This window comes from Schistocerca gregaria, chromosome X (genome assembly GCF_023897955.1).
Source record: "Schistocerca gregaria isolate iqSchGreg1 chromosome X, iqSchGreg1.2, whole genome shotgun sequence".
In the NCBI taxonomy this organism is placed as follows: domain Eukaryota; kingdom Metazoa; phylum Arthropoda; class Insecta; order Orthoptera; family Acrididae; genus Schistocerca; species Schistocerca gregaria.
Window position 1 is genome coordinate 74,045,364 of NC_064931.1, and position 27,388 is coordinate 74,072,751.

Below are 27,388 nucleotides of genomic sequence, written 5' to 3' on the forward strand. Positions count from 1 at the left end.
CTACTTGCCATTTTTCAAGAGTTGGCTGGATGCTTCAGCACACAGGTGAAGAGCAAATTACACTAATCGACAGTGAGGCACCGGATTAGCACTGGAAACCATCAACCAATAAGCCAGAGAGCATACCGTGTGTCAGCAGCGGAACATCGAATAATTCGAGACGAGGTAGAGAAAATGATAAAGAATGACTTCATTCAGCCTTCGCAAAGCCCATGGTCGTCACCAGTGGCTCTCGTCAGGAATAAGGATCGCAGTTGGTGCTTAATAAGATTACTAAAAAGAATGTTTACCCTCTTCCACGAATTGACGATACACTAGATTGTCTGAAGGGAGCTAAGTTTTTCTCAACCAGGGACATGTACTGTGGATACTACAAATCGAAGTAGATGAGGCTAATTGTGAGAGAACTGCATGCATCACCCCTGAGGGCCTGTATGAGTTTAATGCACCAGCAACTTTATATAATATCATATAAATAATAAATGGCATTACATTACACAAACCAGACACATATCGTTCACTTTAGGCGACGTAGAAGATTACCCATCATCCATTCAAGTCTTCTCAGAGACATTTGATGGATACACAAAAGACTGAGGGCTCTTCTGAAGTGTGTTCAACAAGGCGGACTGAAACGTAATCGAAGAAAGTGTCTCTTTGGAGCAAAAGAAATCAAAATACTTAGATATCACCTTTTCTAGGTCTGGCCGCACAGCTTCGTTTGACACAAGATGTCCATTTCTAAAAGTATTAGAGATGTGAGAAGCTTCCTCGGATTGCGTTCTTACTGCCGTCGTTTTATCACAGACTTTCGTTGAGCACCACCCCCAGATCAACTCTGTATCAAAGCCAGGCCACTCAAGCTGAAGCTGAGTTGTTAAGATTCTTCCGATGTGCTGCAGAAAGTTCTGAAAACTGACCCTGTACTTAGTCTGTATGATGAGAGAGCACCTAAATAACTACACACAGATGCCAGTGGTTATGGGATCAGTGCTGTTCTGGTGTAAATTTAGGATGGAAAGGAGACGGTTGTAGCCTGTAGCCTTTTAGGACACTTAGAAAAGCCGAGAGAAACTACACAGCAAGTCATTCTCTTTCTGTAGCTGAGACCTGGCCCATACGCAGATTTGATGGTCTGCAACGACTGTTAATGGCCTTCCAAAGAGAGTCATTAAATCTGCAGGTCGACAGGTCTTCAGAAGACGTAGTGCCCACCTGGTGAGTCGTCCTGTTGGCATCTTTATGCTTTCTTCTACTTTTTGTACACTATGGTAAGATCGTACTCAACGATCCAACTGTCTCTCAAGAAACCCTGTGCAAGGTCATCAAGACTTACATGAAGATGGTGACTGTCTCATTGTACTCCAGGATTTCTCTGCTGAGCAGGACGACGACGCCAAGATATCCTCTGACCGATTTAAGGCAAGCATAATTTGAGATGTGAACGGACAATTTAAGGTCTTTAATAGATTCCAAAGGGATCAAGTTTTTCTTGCAAAGCAAAGAGGTGGCTACCAGTGATTCCTGAACACGTGCACTTAGGTGTGTCAGATGTTCTACAGAAATTCTGAGGCCGGACATTTAGGATTTATTAAGACATACGATAAGATCTGCAAGAGATTTTTCTGGTCAGGTTAACCAGAGCTGTGGAAGCTCAACAGTTAGCCTGACTCCGCATGCTGCAGGCTGAAGAAAATGATCGCCGAAGGTATGATGCGAGCCACTGCCCTGTTGGGTACCAGCCTGGTGACCTCGTCTGGATCTTCACTCTTGTTCAGAAGGTTGTTCTCTCTGTGAAGGTCCTCAGACGCTACTTTGGACCTTATAAGGTTGTGAAACAGTTGGCGGGGTCGAAATATTCAACTTCAGACAAGATGACGAAAGATCATTCAAAGGACGTGGACCATATCTTTGAAGCTCTGTAAGTATCCTGCAACCCAGGGTAAATTCGAATCTTCAGCGACAGGCAGAAAGCGGAAAGGTGACAAAGAGCGTAGCGGCAAAAGAAATTCTAGGAAGATCACTGCAAGGCTGAGCATCAGTCATCAGGAGTTGGAGTATGCTGGACCAATGACCCATTCCCAGACTAGGACGACGTAACACCGAGACGCTGTTAACTTCTGAGGTCATCAGAGCCATTTGAACCATTAGCTTCTGATGCGACATTGCTCCCTCCGTAAGTGAAGTTCTAAGTCCCATAGTGCTCAGTCACCTAGAACTTGGACATGGATGTGTGTGATGACCTTAGGCTGGTGAGGTTTAAGTAGTTCTGAGGCAGGATTCGAACCTGCGACTGTAGTGCTCGCGCAGTTCCAGACTGTAGCGCCTAGAACTGCTCAGCCACTCCAGCTGGTCACAAGCTAAGTAGCACCGTGGTGTAGTGCTTATGATACTAAACTGTTGCATGGAGGATTGAGAGTTCAAAACTCACCTGGACTGTGCAATTTTGATTTCCATATTTAGTTCCATTACATTCTAGAAGTATCCACAAATGTCGAGAATCATTGCCTCCTGCCAGAACACATACAGTATAGATACAGCTACAGAAAATTCCAGTACAGTTTGCCCCACCATTTTATGGGGAAGTGCTTAATAAACCTTCGTTAAGTGAAATTAGTGTTCGATACTGGTACGTAGGAGGTGTAATAACCTGAAAGACTGTGATTTCATGCAACCTGGAACGACAATGAGGAGTACGCCCTTCCGATCCCAAAACACTGTCACCATAACCTATCCTGCTGATGGCGTTGGTTAAACCAATAATTTCGTCAGTGGTGTCACTCCAGTTCACCGCCTCCAAAAAAGTTCAGTTTCGGGTTTGTTGTAATGAAACATCCACATTATCATCACGGGAGATGTATAGTCCAACTTCTCCTTGTTGCCTCCTCCCTCACATTCTTGAAGAAAGGCATTGCTCCTTGTTGGGTCCCCCTGTTGCTGAATGACTGGTACGAGTACACACAGTGCGATAACCCAGCGTTGCTTTCCATGGCACAACTGAAATAACTTTAACAGCATCAGGAATGTGTTCAACAGTGAGCTGCTCAAAGATCGGAGGGTCACTGTCCGTTAATTTCTTGATCTTCTAGACAATAGCATCGAAAACTGGTGGCTTTCCACTCCGTCCTTCATTGTGAGCTTCTGTGCGACCCTCGGCAAAAGCCCTGCACCATCTGCAGACGTGCTGAAGGGACATTGTCTTAACCATAAACCTCAGTCAGTTGCTGATAAATCTCCATGGGCGATTTCTTCCTTGCGAGGTTTGAACCATACTCTGAAGTATTGATCGCCACTCCTGCCAGTTGCATGAAAAAACCAATCTCTGATGGCTGCCAGGGTAGTGATGGGCAGGCTTGAGAGTGGGAGAACCACTGTACATGGCACTGTTGTCTGATTTAGCCTAGGACCTTCCCTCATGGCTGTAGCTCATTGGGAACCTTATTTTTGGTTCAACCTTCGTAACTTAGTCAATGTGCCTGTATGTTGGGACAGTTATGCTATCACCAACGTGCTAGCCTCCAAAAAGCTAGCTCTAAAGGAGCACCAATCCTTATTGGTCCAGACTAAGTTCATTCCCCAGGCTACATACATCTGCCATTTTCTTAACTGGCCTCACAAAAGGCATTAAATTCATGAGGTCTGCTTTAGGTGCTGAAAGTTTCATTGCCAGTTTACAATGCTTGTGCTGCACTCAGCGTTTTACCTGGCGTAAAGGAAGCCAAATACTAACCCTGACTTTAGATGCAGCACAGTACGGCGTAGGTGTGGTTGTCACATCAGTGATGCTTGGTGCCATCTATCGCATACACACTGTGTTCTGAAGATGTTTTCTACCTGCAGGTAATTACACTGCACTGTGAAAAGCAAGCCACTGGCTATTACTTTTTTCATGAAAAATGTTTTTGTTGGTGATGGGTGAATAAGGAAACCAGGATCTTTTCTTGTGTGGAGTTACTACCCCTCAATCTAAGCTACTGGATCAGACGGTCCATGATTTGCTGAGGTGGGCTTTCCCCCTCAGTAATACTGCTATGAAATTCATTACTATTCACAACCCAGCATACAAATGGAGTTGTGCTTTCGCAGTTCATTGCAGAACCCACTTGGGAGTCCAACCTACAGGGGCTATAACTTCCACATTGGATGATACCTTGTAGCAGATGCTGCTGTATTTTCTTTCAATGGCATGAGAGATCATTGCCTCTGACTGCAGTAAATCATTTCACCAGTCCAGAATGGATCACCCAAGTACTGGTTAGTATGTGCTCACGCCTCGGGTCGCTCATGCCTCGGGTCGCAGCATATGTTTGTGGTGGATGAAATACTCCCATTAGTCGCATCCATGATTTGTTAGATCCTCTGCCTCACCATCTCCAAGCCAGCTGTGTAACATGGTCGTTTGTGGTGCTGTTGCTGTTTGTCAGCAGAGAGTGCATTGGGTGGCAGTAGCAGATGATCACACTGCCTCAAACTTTCGACTGGAGAATAGGGCACTGGCAGGGATAGACCCCTGTCACTATGGACACACAGCCCATGAAAACTGAACTGGTGACGTGTCATCCACTGATGAGTGGGGTAAGGATATTTCTCCTACAGCTGCCAGTGAAGAAACCATTACCCCAGCCCCCACATTCTTTCATCCCTCTGGCAGAGGTATGTTCATTTACCTCATCTCCTTCAGTGGTTGATCTGTTGCTATGTCCTAAAGTGCATTGGAACTGACAGCACAGACTGCTCCAGTTTTGACTCTGAGTTCATATCCACTAGAGCAGATACTATCTCTCTCCCCCTGAAAACAAGATGGGTGCAGTTGAGCTGGCACAGGTATCTCAGCTGATGTTTGCATAGGAGCTGCTGGGCCAGGTGTATTGATGCTGGCAGGTGAACAAAAGGATCAGTGGCTCTGCCCGTGCAATGCCTCGCACATGCCCTCTGTGACAGCACTCTGCACTATTCTGCTATCTTGGACCTGGCCTTTGCTTTGTGCTGTGCTCTGTTTTCTGAGAGCTTTGCTACCCATTTCTAATGTTGGGCATGTTGTGTGTGCTCATGACTTGTCTACATACGGTTCACACTCTCTGCTCCCCCGTAGATAGACTTGAACATGTTCCATGCCCTCCTCCAAGATACAGCTCCATAGACTTGTAGTCGAGCCACTGTCAGCTAATGTAGTAATACTTAGGCTGTAAAGTTACATTGATGGTATTTGTGGCACTGACTGTGCCAACAAAATCACATATACCCAACTTTTTTCATCATCTTTACTTTTTTCCATTTTATCTTTTCGTTCATTATGTTTCATTAATGTCTTTGTTACTATTACTTCCTCCATCTTCCGTCGCCTCTTTCTCTCTTCTTTTTGTTTCTTACCTCCTTTTTTCCTAATTCTTAACTGCACTATTAATTTCTTTCTTTGTGTGTGAGGAATGTTTCCTGAAAGTTTAGCCGTACATTTTTGTAACACCCTGTATAATACGCTGCCCATATTCCTTACACTGCCCATATTCCTTACACTGCCATGGCATTTATTCAGTCTCTCATCATGCAGATGTGAAGTAGTTACAATATTTGATGCACAATATGGCGATGGTATTCTGGTGAGTCACCATAACTGTACCATTGCTCAAATACATATATCATCAGAGACCAAGTAATGGACTCCCTGTATTATTTTGTGTCAATCCACACCAGTCGTCAGTTGCCTAGTCAGCCTGCTGTGTGTCTCTGTCTCGTGCGTAGGTTGGTGTTAACACAACATAAACAGCTGCATTTAGAGGGGTGCCACAACCAGGAAGCATTAACTGCTGGTGAATGGCATCACAATGTGTTCAGCAATGAATTTAAGTTGAGTGTCCTTGGTGAGGATAGTGGGCATGTGGGGAGAGTAGCATCTTTTGGAGAGGTTCAGCAGTGTTACTCTTAGCCTAATGGTGTGGGGAGCCATCAAGTATGGTTTCAGGTCATGGATGGTAGTGCTCAATGAAACTCTTACAGCATGATGGTAAGTCAAGTCCTCCTGCATCCTCATGTGTTATCACAAATGCAACATCATCAGGTGTCATTTTTCAACAGGACAATGCTTGTCCACAGACATCAATACAATGTTGCACCACTTCTTAGATGTGTGCTATGTGGGTTCATACTGCCAGTGGTTTGGTTGGAAAGTGTCAATACCATTGTATCTTCTCCTGAGGTGAGATGGCTTACAAATGTTTTAAATCTTTCTTGATATTCCCGGTACTAGCACTGGGTTCAAGTTGACATATAAATTGTACCCATGCACATTCTGTTAGGGAAAAATCTGGAGATCTAGTTGACCATGAAAGTACCACAACATAATGCACACAGTTCAAACTTGAATATGTGAAATTTCTTTGTAAATCATCTTCTCAAATCATGAAATTTCAGCGACTACAAAATTGAGTCCATCTGATGTTAATTTCATTTCTTCCTCCCATTGTAGATGGTTTTTTCCTCCAAGCAGTGACTCAAATTTTACATAGCTCTAGGTTCTTCCACAATTCAGTTAATGACTTGCTAATGTGCAACCATCTATTCATTCAATTCTCTGTAAAGGCTGTTTACACACTACCCCACAATATTTTTCAAGAGACATCAAAAATACTATAGCAATGTACTGAGAGGCCTATGATGACACCATTAGTTGAAAAATAATGAAGCAGTATCAGAGTAAAATGAATACAGAAACAGTAACATGTGTTTCTCACTTTTGTTATGCTCAGAGGAACATGTACATTTTTATAATTTTGTAGATGGAGAAACCTGTGTAAAATATTAAAATGTCTTTACATAATTCCAAATCATTTATTGATTAAGCAATAATATGTGCAAATAGTTCAATGAATAAAGGAATCAGATATTCAAGCACTATCTAGGGATTACACCTTCATCCCCAAACAATGCGAATTTTGACAAGAAATTAAGCTTTACTGCCGCAGAAGCATCTGTTCAGAATGATATAACAGATGGAAGAGTTCTAACTTGTCAGTGTTATCTGCCTGTGTGTTCACTTGAGACATATTTTCTTCTCCCATGAATAACTAGATTTTTTAGTGTGTCTGTATATTTCATATCCAGGTGTACTGAAAACAAAATGCAAAGTTCTCCTTAAATTCAGGGTCACTTGGTCCCATTAATTGATTGCAATGCTGCAATTAGTTTTACAGGAAGCTCACTTCATTAGAAGTTAAAGGTAACTGAAAATTCTACTACAGTAAGTAATGGACAAACATTTTGAGCTAGTCCATAGAATTCAAGGTATTGTTACCACTCATTTGACAACTGTTATTCCATAATTTTCAATGCCTAAGAGAATATCTAAGTTAATTGGTTTCAGGTAAGTGAAAGTATGCTTGCTCTAACATTACACTGAAAGTTTTGCCCATTTTGCCTTTTGCAAAAAATACATTAATAAGAAAACTGTGCTTGCTATATAGTGAACTCTAATAATGGGTGAAATCTGACAATCAATTATTGGGCCACTGTTAGAAATATAATAATGTCAGCTATCCTAAATTTTAATTATTTGCCGAACTATGAGCATGGCATCTATCTTTATATGGAACCCTCTTCAGATTTCACTTTGGGATTTCCCTATCATCAACACTTTTAAGGGACTATAAAACTTAACTGTTTCCTGATACAAGAAAAGAGTAAAATATTTTCTGGAATCGGCCTAGGTAAAGAATGGTATACAGATATTTGCTATCTCACCTCAAAATTGTCAGAAAGGAATGACTTGAGTCTACTAGAGACATACAAAAGTAACTAAGGATTTTAATTTATTTTTCTTTAATGGAGTAGACAATACATTTAGCAGTTCTTTTGCTCAGCTGAATTTTAGAACTGAGAAGTCTGTTTTTTGGAAAAAAAACTGAAGCATATGCCTACAAAAAGGTGTATGATGGAGGACAGCAACTATGAAACCCATACAGCATTTTCTCTGCAGGAAGGGATTATGTTCAAAGATTCTGAAAAGGCTGTAGAAATGCTTTACCTAAGTGAAAATATTCTCTGTGATAGCTGAACTCCTCATACAGGTCATTTTAGCCAATATGTTAGCAGCAGTGTGAAAAATAAGATAGTGATCATGTTGCAAACTGGCATAAATTTTCTTTACACCTAAGTAAGGTGTATCAACAAGAATCCTACCATTCTCGAAATATTTAAGTATCTCTGGCTCCAATGCCTTTGTAAAGCAAATCATTTCATTTGTGAAGGATAAGAGGTCTAAATCTGTTTCTTGTGTTAATCAAGGCATAACTCCAATATTTCTGAGAAGGGCGCACTTTTATAGTTAGCTGTCAGTCACATACAATTAGAATTTATCATTTTCAAAACCTGATATTCAGCTAACACTTGCAAATTTAAATAATTGTTCAAAAGTGCTGGAGGTTCAGTGAAATACAGATTAATATGTACTTTTGATGATTTTTAAATGTGTACTTCCAAAAACTTATAATATTTATGTGCATTTTAGCTTAAAAAAATTATCACACAAGTAATTAATAAATATATGGAAGGCCTATGTAGAGTGCACAAAATATTGATGACTGATTAAGGCAAAATTTTTGATTTTACAAAATCTGGTAACCTTAGCCCATGCATAGTGTGAAAAATGAGTATCATGGGGACAGTCTATTCCTCTCCAACTACTGTATTGAGATGTGGAGTTGTAAACCTGATGGAAATTATTATTTTTAGTACAAAAATTAACTGAAGCTTAGCATAGATACTTCAATGTTCATTTGCTAGTAGACTAAATTTTTGATGTCATTATATTTGGTTTTTTAAGTGGTTTATAATTTTAGCACACACATGGATCATTATAATTTTTTATAAAAGTTCCTTTAAACTAGATTGTAAGCTGCTCTTAACTGATTTTACACTCACATTGTCCTCTCACCAGTCTCCTCTTCCTCTAACCTATCACCCTCTCAGCCCTCTCCTCCATGTCATTGTGACACACACACAGAGACAATTGGAGGTGAGTGCATTATTCCTGGCCTCAGTCAGGTTGCCTCTGCCCACAGTCTTGAAGGACAGTTTTAAGGACAATTCCCATCCATGTAATACAGAGAAGATGGTCTCTGCATGGGGCAGGGGAGGGAATGGATCTATAAAACTCACAATATTCTTGACTTCACAGGCTGCCTTGCAAGGTGTTTGTGTAGCCTGTTACGTGATTAACCACATTTTTGACCTTTAAGTGGTCAACTCTATAACCACCAATTGTGGCCAAGATCAAACTGACAATGGCCCTTCATTTGAGTGGACAGATAAAGGTTACAGTAGAGTTGTATATGACGTGCCTGCTTTCACAGATGACCATGCCACTGATAGGAAACACCTATATACCCACCCAGTACATCCTATTTCAGTCATAGAACTTATGTTGCACATGGGTCGTCTACAGAGATACAACCATGTGGTAAGAAGTTTTGAGAAGGTATAGGGCATGACCACCCACCAGCTGTCCATCCAGATGATGTGCTCAGTAGATGTTCAGCCACTGGGTGGTCAGTTCTCCTCTTGGTCAAATTTTGGTCGCAGCTCAACATGCTTGACCCGTGCAATCTGGATCCTCCACCTGCCCACCCCCTGCCCTCTCCTGAATGCAAGCTTCTCTGAACTATGTAGATGAGACTTGCCCTGATTACTTATTTGCATTGGCTAAGTAGTGAAATCTTTTAGTATAAAAGAAACAAGTTGGATGAAGATTCTGAACCCACTTCTTATTGTTCGTTCAGTTTCACAACTGTCAACATTAATTATGGTTCTAAGACAGTAATTAAAAGTAATTAAGCATCTATATTTTTTAAAAAAAATTCAAATTATTCTGCATTATACTCCACAGTGATAATTGTGGTTTTTCATGGGCAATGTGTGTCCTACATCTTATATAGTTTTGTGAAATTAGGTTTTGAATGCAGGGTAGATGGGTAGTTTTCCTAACTTCCCTCCAAAAGACTTTCAACTGCATAAAACTGTGGAAGTACTTCTATAGTAACATGACAGGGTTTTCAAATTATGTTATTATATTAGATTTACTGTCTGATCCTTGAGGATGTGGAATACATTAGCATATTTTTGTTTATCTAGTGTTGCTTCCTCAGACTTGATGTAGATGCTTCACTGGAAATGAAAATGAACCTCTGAGTAAAATTAAATACATTTCTTAATGCCTAAGAAATTGAAATACAAAAATTATAATTTTGGAAGCAAAGACCTTATAAAAATTTAAACTTTTTAAAAATTTACTCACCAGAAGTACACTCTAATAATTATTATTTCTAACCAGATGAGACGATGATTCAAGATTGAAACTGCTCATGACACTACTTACTCCTTTTACTTTTGAAGCAAACTGATGAAACTTGCATCTTTGCTGCCTTTACTTACTTGATGATTTGCAATAGTAGTTCCAAATGTCTTCCTCTCGAGAGAGTATTTTGTTGCCTCATCCAATGCTCGTTGTGCTAAGCCCACTGCACCAGCAGCAACCTGAAGAAGAAAGGATAAAAATCATTTCAATGGGTTAGCATCATCATTAACAGTAAGAGTACAGTATATGAACACAGAGAATTTAAATAGGTACTCTTGCATTGTAACATATTTCATTCACTGAAAAAGATAATTTTCTAGATAATTTATAAAGTTTTTCTCACGTCATTCACAGAAGGGGCAGCAGAATAATGATTGAAGAATATTCAATTACACACAAAGGCATTTAAGCAGTTGCATACTGGTTCTGTGGAAACCATGTACATACAAAGGATTGACTCTCCAAAATTCAATTAGTGGATTGTTGCAAGTAATTTTTTATGAGACTAGTTTCTTTCCTTTCAAACCTCTACTAATTAAAAAAAAATTGGCATTTTCGTTGAGCTCTCCTCCAAGGTAGAATAGTTTGACTGTTCATGGTGCTTTTATCTGTGTATGCCTGATGCCTTCTATTAGCTAAATATAATATGGATTACATGCACAGTTAAGCAGTGTTCTAATGTTTTGTAAGCAATCCCTTTCACAGACAAACTGCAATGTCCTATTTTTCCTGTGAATTGAAACCTGCCACTTACACCCACAACTTACTCCGTGAAATTATTCTGCTTCATATCACGTTTTGTTTTTACTTCCAGTTACTTATAAACAGACATGACTGGTTCCAGTTGCCTCTCATTAATTGTCATATAAGCATCTACATTTTCACATTTCATAATGTGCACAGCTTCACATTTCCCTCCATTAAGACCTAGATGCCAATCTTAACTGTAGCTATATGTAGTCTAGTATTGACAAAATATTACCTTCATGCTATTTTGAGAACGCTTTCCCATTTATTACCATGCCATTTATAAATAGCTTGAAATTGTTGTATATATTCATGTATTAATGTTTGTGTGTGTGGACAACATTGAAATTCTCTCTCTCTCTCTCTCTCTCTCTCTCTCTCTCTCTCTCTCTCTCTCTCTCTCTCTCTCTGCAAGCCACCATATGATATAAACAAGGTATTCTCCACCATATATGGTCCTTACATGAAACATATATTGTGGCAGTAGAACTGTCTTGCAGTTAGCCGCAAATGACAGTATTCATTTTGTGGAACACTATTGAGAAAATTTGGAGGACTGTCTTCCTTTCAGGGATTCCCATTTCAGTTTGACCCATGCGGCTCAGCTTCCTTGGAATTCCTGGGGTCCATCTATCGAAACTATTTATCGACTAGTGGTATGGAACCACCCATTAACAAATGCCTTAGTGTGTTCTAGTTTTGCCAGTGTGAGATCCACATCTTGTAGAAGACAATGCCAGTCTGATGGGATGGAAGGATGCCTGGACCTGTGATGGCAGAGGGATGGCAACTTTGGTCACAAAAACTGACAATGGCTGGGAGAATGAGAATATATTTGGTTGAGAAGTAGTGACACTGCAGATTACTCAACCCTTGTGAGACCAATTGATTTGGTGAGTTCACCCTGCTTGCCAGTAGCACTAAACAGACCCAGATGGTGACCCAGCCATCTAGGTTCCATCCAATATTGTAATGCTGTTAGGAAAGGTACTCACATAAGTTGTCTGCTGTCGTAGCCCATTAACACCAGATTTTGTGCCCTGACCTAGCAAATGCAGCATAAATCAATGTGGGGCATACAATGAGGGTCATTAGTGGAGTTGTCAGTGCTACCAGCCAAGCAACACTGCATGAAATTACAGAGAGCAGAGACGTTTGCATGAAGGCCATTGAACGTAGCGTTGTCCTGGGTGAGAGGTAACACCTATAAATTTTGTATTCTCAACATGCTCTTGAGACTGTGGAGTTCAGAATATTGAATTCTTTAATGATTTCAGAAATGGAATGTTCCATGCGTCTAGCTCCAACAGCCATTCTGCATTTCAACTCTGTCAATTCCCATCATATGGCCATAATAATTTCAGAAACCTTTTCACATGAATCAGCTAAGTACAAATGACAGGGTTTAAAAGGGAAGTACATTGACAGACCTGTGTGTGCAATACTACTACCACCACCTCCATATTTGCATATTGCTATCCCATGGCTTTTGTCACCTCAGTGTCCGCTGGAATCGATACTAAGTGGAATACACTGAGATTGATAACTGTGCCAGCTCATCCTCATCTAAAGAAACATATAAAGATTAAAGATGAGAAGGATAGCTGTTTGTATACTGAATATCTAACCATCCTCTAAGCCAGCCTGATAGCTGGATTCTAATGGCTGGATATTCGACCGAACATTGCCATGGAACATATAATGTGTACCCGACAGATGACATCAAGAATGGTGATGCCTGAAATCAGCAAAATCCTTCCTGAGTGAAGTGAGTGAGTTGTTTTAGTTACTGATACTATGATTGTTTTGTGAATACAGTCAATAAGAACCTCAAATAACAACAAATGAAAGTGACTGACTTGACTAACTTTGGGAATATTTTGATGTAATGTATCTTATAATTAAAAATGATATTTTTCATAAACAGTGATTATTTGTTGTTGCCGAGTTCAAATTTCTCATGGCAAACTTATTATCAATGGCAGAGAAGGAAAAAAGTAAGGTTGTGTTTTGTTCTTTTGTTTTGAATTAAGGATTTGGTACATACAGTTTTACTAAACTGATTACTAAGGTGTTTGTCCATGTATATTGTGATTAGCATTGTTAAGTAAATACCACACATCAACTGGGCTGCTGTATGGAGGATGCTGGGAGCGAAGGCTTGTGATCAGCTCATAGCACATTGGTTGCTGAGACAAGCTCTGCTTCCTCCTCCCATAGCATCCAGCTTACAGCTTATGAAAGAGCATACATGTAATGGATCAATGCGTCATGAAATGACATGAAAATTGATGAGGAGTCATTAGAAAGGCTAGGCATAGCTTCTTTGCTCAAATCTGTAAATAATAGCAGTGTTCATTCTTGGGCAGAGTAGCAATTTTTGATAACACTGGCTGCATAACACTGTTGTGCACTATAGATTCACAATGGCTACTTATCACTAATGAGTGTAAACATACTGTAGTGACACCAAATCAGCCAACTATCACCAATCTGAGAGGGGCCAAGTCAAAGTATGTGATCTTTAGAAACACCCACACATCCCAAATAATTTTAGTTTAACCAAGTATTTGATAAATAGGTATCTGTCAAACATAGGTTAAGTATTTCTTACTAGTATGAATGTTTTTTTTTTTACTAATTTAAATCTATTGAAATGATTTTTCATACCTGAGGTACCCGTTACATAAAAAAAAAAATACATCTGAGAAAGAAACATCCACATAAATTCCAAGCAGTGCATAAAGGTATAGCTGCTGCCATGCCTACACTGTCTTTAGAAGTCTGTGGTACAATTTAATCCACAACATTAACAGAAATAAAGCGTAGGTGTCAGGAACAATTTCCTTGTAAATGATTCTTGCATTGTACAAGTCTTAAAATACACTCCTTTGCACTAGACAATGATCCATTGTCTATCATACCATCATTCCTGCTACTAAATGATGTTTTTATTTGTGATGTTTACATGTCCAAACAGTTTTTTGGGAAACTTTATGTAGGCCATGGTGTTGTAGATCACGTTTTACCCTGCTATAAAACAGAATTTATGAAAAATCAAAACATATAAAAGTTACAAAACCCATGAAAGCACCTGAAATATGCACCTGTTTGCATAGTAATGACAACTAATGAAATGAAATGTGCAGATCAGGGAGTTGTCTCCTGAACTGCAGTTCGAACATAGTATTAAGTTCCCTTGATGCATTTTCTCTAGCCCAAGAAAATAGAATAGGTTTTATAGGAAGAACTATCACTGGGACATTCAAAAATGAGTAAATGTATTTCACTGGTAAAGTGGTGCTGACATTGTGAAAGGTGTCTGAATGGCTGATCATGATTCTCCTAAATCAGAGCTGTAATGGATTCATTATGGGTCTAGGCTGAAGTAGCAGGAATGTTGCTGCTGGTAGAGATTTCATAATGCACTTCAGTTGTTAAAGCTTACTTGCATCGACTGATGAAATAAAAATTACCATATCAACACAATGGTGTGTGATAGCTTCTTTTCAATTGCCAGCAGGTTTTCCTTGAGCTAACTTTGCTATCAACAGGTGCATTATCAAATAAAGGGTATGTCTCTACACATGGCTGATCACAATTTTTGCTATTCTTCAGAGGCTACAAAAGCTTTACACACTGATGAGACATCAAATCAGTAAGTATATTAAGTCCCAGTCTCTTCTGCATGTCCAAAGTAAATCTAAAATTTGCAGCATTAAATAACTATTTAGATAAGACTGAGACAGCACAGAGAACCCCTCACTGAGATTCTTGCTGAAAGCATTTAAGGAAGTGAAACAACATTCTAATTTAGAAGTTCCACATTTCTTGAATTTTGGGTTTAGAATGGCTTAAGTCAAGACAGGACTATCTGGGGGTTGCTGAAGCTGAATGAGCTACACACAAGATCCTATAAAAATTTTGGGAAGAATCTTCCACCAGTAGCAATTTATCTCCAATGCTTGCTAAAACAAGTAAAGGGGATGAGAGTGAATTAATTTCGTCCTGTCAGCTTTGTGAATCATATTCAGGGATTGCTTTAATGAGGTGTCCAATGAAAATGACATTGACTTAATAGTTAGTGTAAAAGAAAAAAACTTAATCTTGCTTGCAATTATTTGAAGATACTTAAAATCAGTTGTAGCAGTGACTCTTATAAGTTGGTCAGCTAATATTACACAAAACTTCAATGAAATGTACAAAAGGTTGCCAGAATTTTTCAGTTCCTTGCAGTTTTGGCTAATACATAAACACAGTTCCTCCACATTAAGAGACAAACAATTTCACTTCATAATTTATACATTTTAACAAAAATAAGTTATTCTCCACAAGTTGCCTCCAGTTCAGTACTAGTACTAGTACTAGTGTTTTGATTTGAAGATATTCTGGTTTTGTGTTCAGAGTACCTAATGTGTGAATTGCATAAAGTTAGTTTTAAGAATTTTCATAATTTATTGAAAACTCTGGTATCCACCAGATATTGACCTGAGTTTTCAATAAATTATGAAAATTCTTAAAACTATTATCAGGTATCATACAGGTAGTAAAATTAAGGTCAGTCTAGATACTGGATACTTGCTAGATACCCCCTTCATCCCTAGGATACAGATGGAGTCCTTTGCCAATGATGGTGACAAATTAGATTTAAATTAGATGAACTTTTTTGTTCATTAATCCACTCACTGAACATCGTAGACTTTCCAGAATGGTACATGTGTTTACCTTCATAGGCCATAAAAAACTGAAAAAGCCATTCTTTCACTTTTACTCCTCATTATGCAGTCAGAAATATTTCACATAGGTAAGAATATGGACATGTTTAAGAGAAGTTGACCCACCAACACTAATACGCTATAATAACCCCAGCAAACAAATTGTTACAAGAATGTAGTACTAGATACCTGAATAGGTCAACAAAAAGAGCTATATCAGAGTGGTGTCATCATCCATATTTTCCATGAAATATTTGACCTCAGTCTGCCATGACATTCATTGAGATGTGGTTCTGAAATCATCTCAGCAGGTATGTCCTTAATTGGAACAACCTCTGCCCACAGCATGCATGTGTACACCACTGTGAATATATACATGCAGCCTTCAGATGAGGGAAGAGGGCTGACTAGGTCAATGTGAACATGCCCGAACTTCATATGTGAGCAGATGAGGGAGATTCTCTGATGCTCATGCATCAGTCCGAAAGCAGCAAAATCAGACGAGCCCAGGTGCTTCATGTGTGGGGTCTTCCATCAGGAAAAAATAAGTGCATCTGTTTGACTGTAGCATTAGAGCCAGGTTGCTTCAGGTTGTGGACACTGTGGAAAGCCATCTGTCAAAACTGAGACATGATGTGTGTTTCTAGATACTCCTCGATCAGCCTACAAATCTAAGGCCTTACCTCACCATATATTTTCTGTGCTGATGGGTGCATCCAACAGTTGGTTTAATTCAATAACAGTAGATGTTGTACTTCAAAACACGCAACAGGCTGGTGATGCTGGTAACAATAACCTCGCCGCTGCTCAGTATTTGAATCCACATCACAGGCAACTATTGTCAGTTGGCATTCATGATATGAGAAAAGTAGACATCCACCAAAGACATATGTTAGATTTGTACTCTCCACACCATTTCAATCATATATCAAGTCAGGGTCTGACTAGTTACCATTTGCACTGACTACTTTTGGAATGCTGACAAGTGGGTGGAAGTGTTGGATGCTCTCCGATTGCTAAAAGCTCCCTGTCATAAGTGCTCTGACTTTCTTTTTCCAAAAACTGCATCTCATCCAAATACATTAGAGGTTGGCAATGTCAGTTGACTTTTTGGTGTATTACTGCACCAATAGCTATTTATTGTTGATGGCAGCCAATCCACTAAGTGCACTCCAGTAGCCAGGTGATTGAGTGCCACAGAATTGATGAGGCTTCCTTGCAAGGCCTTGAAAGAGGTTTCCATCTCCAGTGTCCACTGGAGGGGGCACTTGCCTGTTGTGTTGTGGTCTGCCAGTTCACTTCTGAGAGGCTACCATGTTGCAGGGGTTCCTGAGAGGTGGCATCAGTAAAGATTAACCAAGAATAATTCCATAGTCACTTATCCAATTACGCTGTCCTTAAATTATGTTAGTGTGACAGAACCCACCCAAAAAGCATTGTCACATCTGGGCTGTAAGGGGCCTTGCATTTTGCTTCACTTATTTCATAAAAATAACCTCTGTTTTTAAGTAATAGTTTTTGGTTATGCCTTTCTGGACTTCAATAACATACTGACATAATTAACACTGCAATGATAATGCCATTTGGACTGTCATTGGTCGCCACTGGAATCTGATTATATACACTCCTGGAAATTGAAATAAGAACACCGTGAATTCATTGTCCCAGGAAGGGGAAACTTTATTGACACATTCCTGGGGTCAGATAAATCACATGATCACACTGACAGAACCACAGGCACATAGACACAGGCAACAGAGCATGCACAATGTCGGCACTAGTACAGTGTATATCCACCTTTCGCAGCAATGCAGGCTGCTACTCTCCCATGGAGACGATCGTAGAGATGCTGGATGTAGTCCTGTGGAACGGCTTGCCATGCCATTTCCACCTGGCGCCTCAGCTGGACCAGCGTTCGTGCTGGACGTGCAAACCGCGTGAGACGATGCTTCATCCAGTCCCAAACATGCTCAATGGGGGACAGATCCGGAGATCTTGCTGGCCAGGGTAGTTGACTTACACTTTCTAGAGCACGTTGGGTGGCACGAGATACGTGCGGACGTGCATTGTCCTGTTGGAACAGCTAGTTCCCTTGCCGGTCTAGGAATGGTAGAACGATGGGTTCGATGACGGTTTGGATGTACCGTGCACTATTCAGTGTCCCCTCGACGATCACCAGAGGTGTACAGCCAGTGTAGGAGATCGCTCCCCACACCATGATGCCGGGTGTTGGTGCCAATGATGGTCATATGCGTGTTTGTGGCGCTCACCTGCACGGTGCCAATCAGAACTGCATACGACCGAGGTACACAGGGCCAAGGCAGAAGCGACTCTCATCGCTGAAGACGACACGTCTCCATTCGTCCCTCCATTCACGCCTGTCACGGCACCACTGGAGGCGGGCTGCACGGTGTTGGGGCGTAGCCCAGCTTCATGGAGACTGTTGCTCCTGGGGTATCGGCGAGGACCATTCGCAACCATGTCCCTAATTTGCTGGGAAGTGGCGGTGCGGTCCCCTACGGCACTGTGTAGGATCCTACGGTCTTGGCGTGCATCCGTGCATCGCTGCAGTCCGGTCCCAGGTCGACGGGCACGTGCACCTTCCGCCACCACTGGCAACAACATCGATGTACTGTGGAGACCTCACGCCCCACGTGTTGAGCAATTCGGCGGTACATCCACCCGGCCTCCCGCATGCCCATTATAGCCCTCGCTCAGTCTGTCAACTGAACATACGGTTCACGTCCACGCTGTCGCGGCATGCTACCAGTGTTAAAGACTGCGATGAAGCTCCGTATGCCACGGCAAACTGGCTGACACTGACGGCGGCTGTGCACAAATGCTGCGCAGCTAGCGCCATTCGACGGCCAACACTGCTGTTCCTGGTGTGTCCGCTGTGCCGTACGTGTGATCATTGCTTGTACAGCCCTCTCGCAGTGTCCGGAGCAAGTATGGTGGGTCTGACACACCGGTGTCAATGTGTTCTTTTTTCCATTTCCAGGAGTGTACTTTTGGCAATTTAACACATTAAAAATGGTTATACCTGCCAGAGCACCGGTGAAATCCTGGATGTTCGGTACTGGGTATCTATCTAGGATTGTTCAGGCATTTACCACATGGTAACTGCTGTAAGATTCCATGAACCATACTTACTACATACTAGATGCAGTGATGAGGACCAAGGACTGCCTGAAGAGTGACCCCATCTTGAAGCATCTGTTTGTAGGTGAATATGGATTCGGGGTAAGAAAGGAGTTGCATGAGACCAAAGCTATTTTCAATGTTTTCTTCCCTCCCTTTTCCTACACTCGAAAATTTAATAGTCATGGGTGATGAGATTTAAGAAATTATTCAGATAGTGAAGGGAGATGATGATGAAATTTATGAAATGTATGATGAGATAAATGGAATTCATCTGCAGAGCCAGTTGGCATATAAACTTGTACTACTGTAGTAGGCGTGGCACAATGCGTTCACTATGCTGTTTGTAGTAGCTTACCCACACTTGTATTTTTTATTCATTATTAAACCTTCTCCTGCATTACCCCTATTTGATTTAGTGTTTATAACCCTGTAGTCACCTGACCAGAAGTCTTGTTCCTCCTGCCAGCGAACGTCACTAATTCCCACTATACTTGAATTGGTTAAAGTTATTTCCCTTTTTAAATTTTATAACCCACCTGCTTGATTAAGGGATCTGACATTCCAAGCTCCAATCCGCAGAACGCCAGTTTTCTTTCTCCTGATAACGACATCCTCTTGAGTAGTCACCACCCGGAGATCTAAATGGGGGACTATTTTACCTCCGGAATATTTCACCCAAGAGGACACATCATCATTTAACCATACAGTAAAACTGCATGCCCTCGGGAAAAATTACAGCTGTAGTTTCCCCTCGCTTTCAGCCATTTGCAGTACCAGCACAGCAAGGCCGTTTTGGTTATTATTACAAATGGATATTGCAGTAAATTGTCTTCTCGTTTACCCGCAATTAAAAACAATTGTTATCTTTTTCACGAAAAGTTAAATGCATTATTTTTCTCAAGAAAAGTATTCTAAAATACTTCATGAAGTGGTTTCTGCTAAAATTAAATGCAACACACATTTAAGGAAGAAAACATCAAAATGTTTTAATCCAATTTTTAAAAACAAGTTAATTGTACCATTAAAACCAGGGGAAACTACTATATGAAACTCACGTGTTTCTCCTTCATGGTCTATTCTGATGTATGCTTAAACTGTACAATTCTTCATTGTTAACATAATACTGTATGTTCGAGTTGCAAGTTAAATACAAAAATATTACATATGAAGTTGTAATGTTGTATTTAAATTTATGCAAACAGTGTCAAATGAAACACAGTGCACCTAAGAAAGGTATTGTTGTGAAACCAATGGTTAGTTCTGAATTAAACTCAAGGTGTCAATTCATAATGGTGTATCAAGATCATTTAACTGAGATGGCAAATATATCAGATAAACTTTACGTCTGCAGTCAGAGTTTCTCCAGCTATGACCTATGAAAACTAAAAGAGCTGAAGAAGTAGTGCATCATGTTCCTTCAATGTTTTTTAACATTTGGTGCACCAGCAATATTGCACTCAGATAATGGTAGAGAATTTAGTATAACATCTTTCCACATTCCGAATATTTTGGATATTACATTATAAATAGTTTATGGAAAGCCTCTTCGCAGGCACACAACGCTCAGTTGAAAGGGCCAGTCAGGATATACAGAATATGCTAACTGCATGGATGGATGATAACGATACAAATAAATGGTCATATGTAGTGTTCTTGGCAAATTGAACAAAGAATAAACCATACTATGAAGGAACACACCAAAGTCCTTATGAATCCATGTTTGGTGTTAAAACAAAACAAGGCATAGCTTCATCTTTTTTGCCTGGCAAACAAATTGCAAATATTGAAACTAAAGAACTCTTCAAAGAAATTGCCAATACTTCTGAAACCGAAGAACAGCATGAAGAAACTGCTCATAAAAAAAATTTGGAATATTAACATTGTTTTCAGTATGACCACACCTCAAAGAAAAATATTGAAGAGGACCTACAGCCTACAACTTCTTCACATCAAATTCTGAAAAACATGAGTTGATTTCTACAAAAAGAGTGTTGCTTGCACCAGAAGATTGTTTTTGTGAGGTTTGTAACATCTTTGGATGTGAAAGATAGTTTCCTCCAGCTCAAATTGGTGACTATGTACGAATAGAAGTCCCTGATGTCGACCGTTGTTGTATAGATAGCTGAAATGTGTTAGTGGTTGTTGGAGAAGAAGACCCCAACTTCTATAAACTGGCAAATAAGAATGGTACCATCAAGCAGCTTTACACACATAATCAGTTCATAATTTCTAAAGAAAGGTTACTTTCCATAGATAACATTTCTTGAAAAGAAATGTCACTGAGAGAAGCAGCTGCAGCTGCAGCTGCAGCTGCAGCTAATTCGATAAGCGAGGGACAAGGCTATACATGCTGTTACTGAATTGCACAAGAGTCCTTTGCAAAAGAAAGTGTTCCACTTGTAAAAGCGAAGTGTCATAATAATTTAATTATGTGATTCAAATCTTTGTTACAATAAATATTATTTTCTTTTCTCGTGTAGAATGTACAGTGTAAGTAATTTTTTATAACTATTTCTGAAAGGAATGACCAAGAATTTAAAATACTTAGAGGCGAAAAAGTTACGTCACCCTTGTGATGTTTTGTAGTGACCGAATGACAGGGAAGAAAATATAAATCTCCAACATGTTCAATATTCACCATTAGTGCATGGTGAATGTCACACCAGTAAATGTTAAGTCAGAAATAAGGGTATTTAGCAAATATTTTGGACATACACTAAGCGACTATGTGAATGTTGAGAATCTTGACATTCTCCGGTGAAAGTAAAGATTTCAAATTTCATAATCATGTATGTGTTACAGTGAAACACCGAGCTATATAAACTTGACTAATGCAAGGGGGCTTACAAATCCTTTCCTGTCAGCATCTCACACAAAACAGAAACATTGTCCCGAAGTACAAAGAATTTATGATCACAATCCTTGAAAACTTAATTCAAATAATGTTGAGTTCTTTGTGTTGGAAAACTATTAAATGCAACTCCACAACCTTTCCTTCCTCTAATGTAACATCACATGCAAACAATGTGTGGCCAATGGAGGTACTTTATTTTACTTGTTTATTTTCACCTTCAGACATACTATTTCAGAACATGGTTTTGAGGTGTTTTAGTTTTTAGTAAAAAAAAAAAGTATGACGTGTGTTGTCTCAGATTTACATGTGTTATGATTTTGGGGTAACTTGTTGCACTGTGTAGTGGAGAAACAAATACTAACTGATGACTGATTTATTTGTATCCACAATGCATTTTGAAGGTTTAAACCTCAGTGATTGGTAACAATGAGCTTGTTGTTTCATTTGAAAAGAACTGCATAGAAGGTGAGCTGAGCATCTCTTTGAAACCTCTCAGGACTATAAGCCTTATGATAAATAAATAAGAACCATAATTCTCCTCATTTAGGCTCATGCTTTTGTCTGCCGGGATGTTCTTTAATGCAAACAATGATCTTCCTTATTTTGCAAGAAGTGAGAGACACACAGCCACACATTTTCCTAAATTTCTTCATTTAAGCGTATCATTATGGATCCTTTGTTTGCATTTTCACCACCAAAAATTGTTCTAGCTTCTCTATCAGAGACGTCTTTAGTCCAAAACCCATATTGGTAATAATCATGGTGTCCCAAAAAATTTATGCTTGTCTCTTCCTGATCACTTTCTCAGCTCAAATTCAGAGTGAAGGGTAAAGGGAAATTGGAGCATGAATGCTTTTTAGTGGTTTGCCATATTGCAGCACTCCTAACTAAGGAGATTAATTTTTCATTTATTCCTGAAATTTCCTTATAGATTAATGAAGTATTTTGTCTTATGGTCATATCTAACAAATCAGATCCCCCCGCACTCTGTGACAAAATCCTGGCTATGTCATTGCTTGACAGTACATTGGAAATACTTTCACGTGGTAGGAAAAACAGTGCAAAGGTCCATTTTGCAGTCTGACTCGCTGGTACTGCAATTTTCTCGCAGAAACCATTTGGGTTTCGGTGTCAGACATTACTCAACCAAAGTCTTGGAGCCATATGTGTGTGTGTTTTCTTCAGGCTTACTGTTTTTAATCGACATGGGATTGGACATTAGCATTCTGCTGGCCATTTACTCTCCTGATGCTAAGTCACTGTCACCTCCAGCAACATCACAGAGGCTGTTTGTCAGTGTCAATGTTTTACTGCAGCTGGTAGTACAGTGAGTAGTTGTATATGATGTGTGTAATGTAGAGCATCGATTGGTCCTCTGTGGTAGGTGCTGTAAATGGCTGTCACAATTTGTTGCACCTAAACCAGATTGTGTTTGGCATTTGAGAACGAAAACAATTTCAGCACTTCATAGGTTTTAACCAAAATGTCTTTGAAACCAGCAGATTTCTGCACTAGGTAGCTGATAACTGTAAGACTGGGGTTCAAGGGCATGGTGTTTACACATGACATCTGCAGCCACAGTTCATAGTTGCACTGTCTCTAGATGCTTAGCTATCTTCTTGATGGTGCCATGGAGACTTTTCTGCTGCCTGATGACCATAGATCATACCCTAGAATCTCTAAAGTTTCAACTCATTGGACTAGTCCAGCATGGGTCACTTCTCTCCAGCAGGAATGATGGTTGTCACAGTGGCCACCATGATGAGTTGTGTGTGGTGTGCCCTCTGTATGCAACTTGCATAATGGCTATCCTTCATGAGCAATTGATGCCAGTAATTTTCATAGAAAAGTGTCTGAAATAAATTAATGTTAGCTGAATGCATGGTAGCTGTTATTGTTGCCAGATGTGTAATCTGTCTCAAGAATTCATATGGTGTCTTGTCACCACTCCTCTTGTCGGTAAGGGATCTGAGTGAGCATTTGATCCATTAGTTTTGTGCAATGTGAGATCAACATGCCTACAATACTCTCAAAATGGCGCTGAAGAGGGTGGGAGGGGGTGGGGGGATAGGATACTATCAGACACTACTAATCAGTAACCTAAATCAACATGTGACTTCTTTAAAGTGAATTGTTGTGGTCTCAGATTTTTTTGTTGGGCAACTACAAACAACAGTGATGGCCTCCAATTGTAAATATGATACAAATGCAACAGACATTCCACCCATCAGATCCTGTCGTCATCTTGCATGTAGATGGAGGGACTGGAACCAGTAGCATGTTAATGTTGAGTTTGTCACTGAAGCATGGTTGTGCAGTTACAGTGATGCAACCAATGGTATAACAGGTGTGGATCTTATGATGCTGTTTGGAATTGGTTTGATGGATGGTACCATGTCCATCTTCTGTATTTCAACTGCACCACACATGACATTAAACACAAGATTGAATAACGTACTGCATACCATTGATTGTACAACCTCAATTTGCCCATAACAGAATGTATCTGCATTCTCATGTATAGGTTATTTGCATTGATTTGCACAGTTTCTTGTTCAGGGGTCACCAATTATTTAGAAACACCAATTACTGATTTATGTGTTTTATACATATGATTTTTGGCTGTGTGTGATAAAAGTGAACACTATCATACTACCATCTAATGCAAAAATATTGTCAAGCTAACGAGAACAGCTAAATCAAAGAGCATCTCCAACTTAAACAATGCAATTGTTATTGTGACAATCAACTAATTGCTAGATGCCATTAAATTAAGGCATGTATCAAACTATATAATACGAAAAGAGAAACAGTTGTTCAGAAAATTCAGAAACACATAGGAGGAGGAGGAGGAGGAGGAGGAGGAGGAGAAGAAGAAGAAGAAGAAGAAAAGAACTCCCCAAAATCTTCTTAACCCTCAGACACACAGGAATGTTAACAGCATTTGCAATACTAAGAAGATGGCTAACTAGTAGATAAAAAATTTTGGAAATTGCAGTCTGTCATGTCATTACTTTAATAGTGCAGTGAAAAATCTTACTTGTACAAGAGATGCACACCCAGCTTGCTTAAGATGAAAGCTTATGTTGATTACTATATGTAGCTTGATTGACAACAGAAATATTTGCACATACCATAAAAGTTTTTGTCCTTTTTTTTAGCTTACAAAGTGATGAGCATAGGATATCCCATGCCAAACTATTCTAATCCTTTACTCTTTTATCACCTTATGAGTATTAAGGTCATTATGAAGTGTGTTATCTTACCCAATATATTCACCCACTTAACACAACTATTTTTGTTCCACGATTTATTTTTTGTAAATAGCCTCAAGACTACCTCTTTTCCTTCTCTGTGTGTGGCTTTCCCATTTCTTTGAAAGGCAAGGAGCGCAACAAAAGGCAGCCAGGTATGTAACAGGAGATGACAACAGGACAAATAGTGTCAAAGGTATCTTTTTGCATAATCCCATATCTCTGCAGCATACTCAAAATGTGTCCTTACAAGCTACATTCTGTAACCTTGTTGACATGTATAAGAGACATCCATGGTTTGTTTGCTGCCTCACCTATATGCAGACCCCAGTGAAGCTTCTCAGCATTCATTCTCTCACCCAGCTATCAGCATAGCTGTCCTGCTGTGATATCATCTGTGTCCAGTTAATCACAAATAACAGAACTGATGACAGAATTAGCATAAAATAGGTGTACAATCTCCTCTGCATGTCCCAAAAATATCATTCCCTCTGTATTGTCAGTGACTTCAAAGTCCTTCTGCATCAGCTTGAATTTTCTGTGTTTTTCATTTACTTATCTAGTATTACGTCATTACTGAAAAGTATTAATTCAGATCCTCTTCTATTTCTATGAGGGAACGTATACTGTTTTGTGTATGATATTTTTGAAAGGTCATGGAAAAGAGACGGCAACTTGGCTATATAACCATTGATCTCTCAAAAGCTTTTAATATGGTAAATCACATTATGCTATTAATTAAGCTGTGAGGACTAGTGAGCTGTATAACAGAAAAATCAGTCTTGCATCAGTCCCAATCACTTATGATCAATCCCAATGAAAACCAGTTACCCATGACTCGTCTTGAGTAGGGTTCACATGCAATATAGTACTTTAGTTCAAAAAATGATTTATTCCAGTAGCATACTTTTAATACACATTCCTACACTATCACCCTATTTTCTATGAAATGTATGTGAAATCAAATGCAAGATTCAGATGGTTCCAGAATTGAAATATTTTCTGCTATTAGGAAAAAAATCGTATTTTTGTTTTCCATTCTGACTCAAGATATTTCTGAATTGTGGCCTTCAGTAGTTAATGGTAGTAATTGTGTTGTAGAGACACATGACTTGCTGAGAAGTCGAAACTGAAAATGATACTAGTTATCAGATTACCTGTCAAAGTTTCCTTGTAATATTCTGCTTTATCTTTCTTTTTAAACAGATAATCTTACACAAATATTTTTGACTTCTTAGCAAATCCTCATGACCTAATGCTAAATTTAGTTTGCATCACAGTCACAGTCTAGTCATGCTGCCTTTGGGGAATTCAGTGTAAGCGCTCTTTTGTCTCACTGTGAAACTTGTTCCATAACTTTAAAAATTCTCCTACCTTGTGCAGATGAGGGAAGAACAATTGCACATGTTCTTATACAATAATACTAGATTGAACTGTAAAATGTGATTGTGAAACAATTATAAGTAACTTCTTAATAAAGACTCACCGGAGGCCGAGTTTTATCAAAAGCACCCATGGCTATCTTGAATCCAGCTCCCTCAGCGAGGAGGACATTTTCTTTTGGTACTCTTACATCTTCAAATGTTATACCTCTGGTATCAGAACAGCGTTGACCCATATTAATTTCCTGTTGATGAACAAAGCACAATGTTAATAAATTATATAAATATATAAACAATTGCAGTTTAAATGCACAATAAGTAAAATTTCATTATTTGTTATCATGCAATTATAATCACCAACAGTGAGTGTACTTTGAATAAAAGAGGTATTTGTTTTAACAGTTTAGAAGTAAGAACACATGATTAAATTAGTAGGTGCTTTGGGGGTATACAGGGCACAAAATCTAGCATACAGAACTGCCGCCTCTGGCAACATACACATAGCATATGTGATGCTTTTCAAGAGGACAGAACAGTGTACTGTACAGTCAAGACCTACCAAACACTGGCATTGTTCCTTTGACAAGGTCATCATGATTTAGGTTTGTATAAATCATTTTATGCAATCTTCATTCTACTGAATATGAGGAAAATGTCTGCCTCAGTCAGTTGGTCACTATTGTATAACATACATTCCATTATATATAATTTGATCAAGATAATGTTTGATATAAAAGTAGATTTGTACCAGTTCTTCACATCTCTACATTATCATTGCACATGCTATTGACACTTACTAGTAATTCCATGACCACAAACATGCTGTGCTACAGTCCCTTGCAAATTGATGAAACATCTCCCCCACACGCTATGAGATGGTGTACTCACGTGAATGAAAAGTCACTAGCATCACATAGATCTTAGCACATGCTTTTCTCTTAAGAGAA

The 27,388-nt window shown here is 39.4% G+C and overlaps 1 protein-coding gene across 4 annotated transcripts in view; it reads right to left on the reverse strand.

Annotated features, from left to right (window-relative positions):
• LOC126298892 (probable medium-chain specific acyl-CoA dehydrogenase, mitochondrial) overlaps positions 1 to 27,388 on the reverse strand; it is a 213,427-nt gene that overhangs the window by 88,866 nt on the left and 97,173 nt on the right. For 3 of the 4 annotated variants that reach the window (XM_049990428.1, XM_049990430.1, XM_049990431.1), the window contains exons 8-9: positions 26,546 to 26,686; positions 10,423 to 10,524 (exon numbers count right to left, since the gene is read on the reverse strand). In XM_049990428.1, the coding sequence (XP_049846385.1) occupies positions 10,423 to 10,524; positions 26,546 to 26,686 (243 nt within the window). The remainder of the gene's footprint in view (positions 1 to 10,422; positions 10,525 to 26,545; positions 26,687 to 27,388) is intronic. The other variant, XM_049990429.1, reaches the window with a different exon arrangement.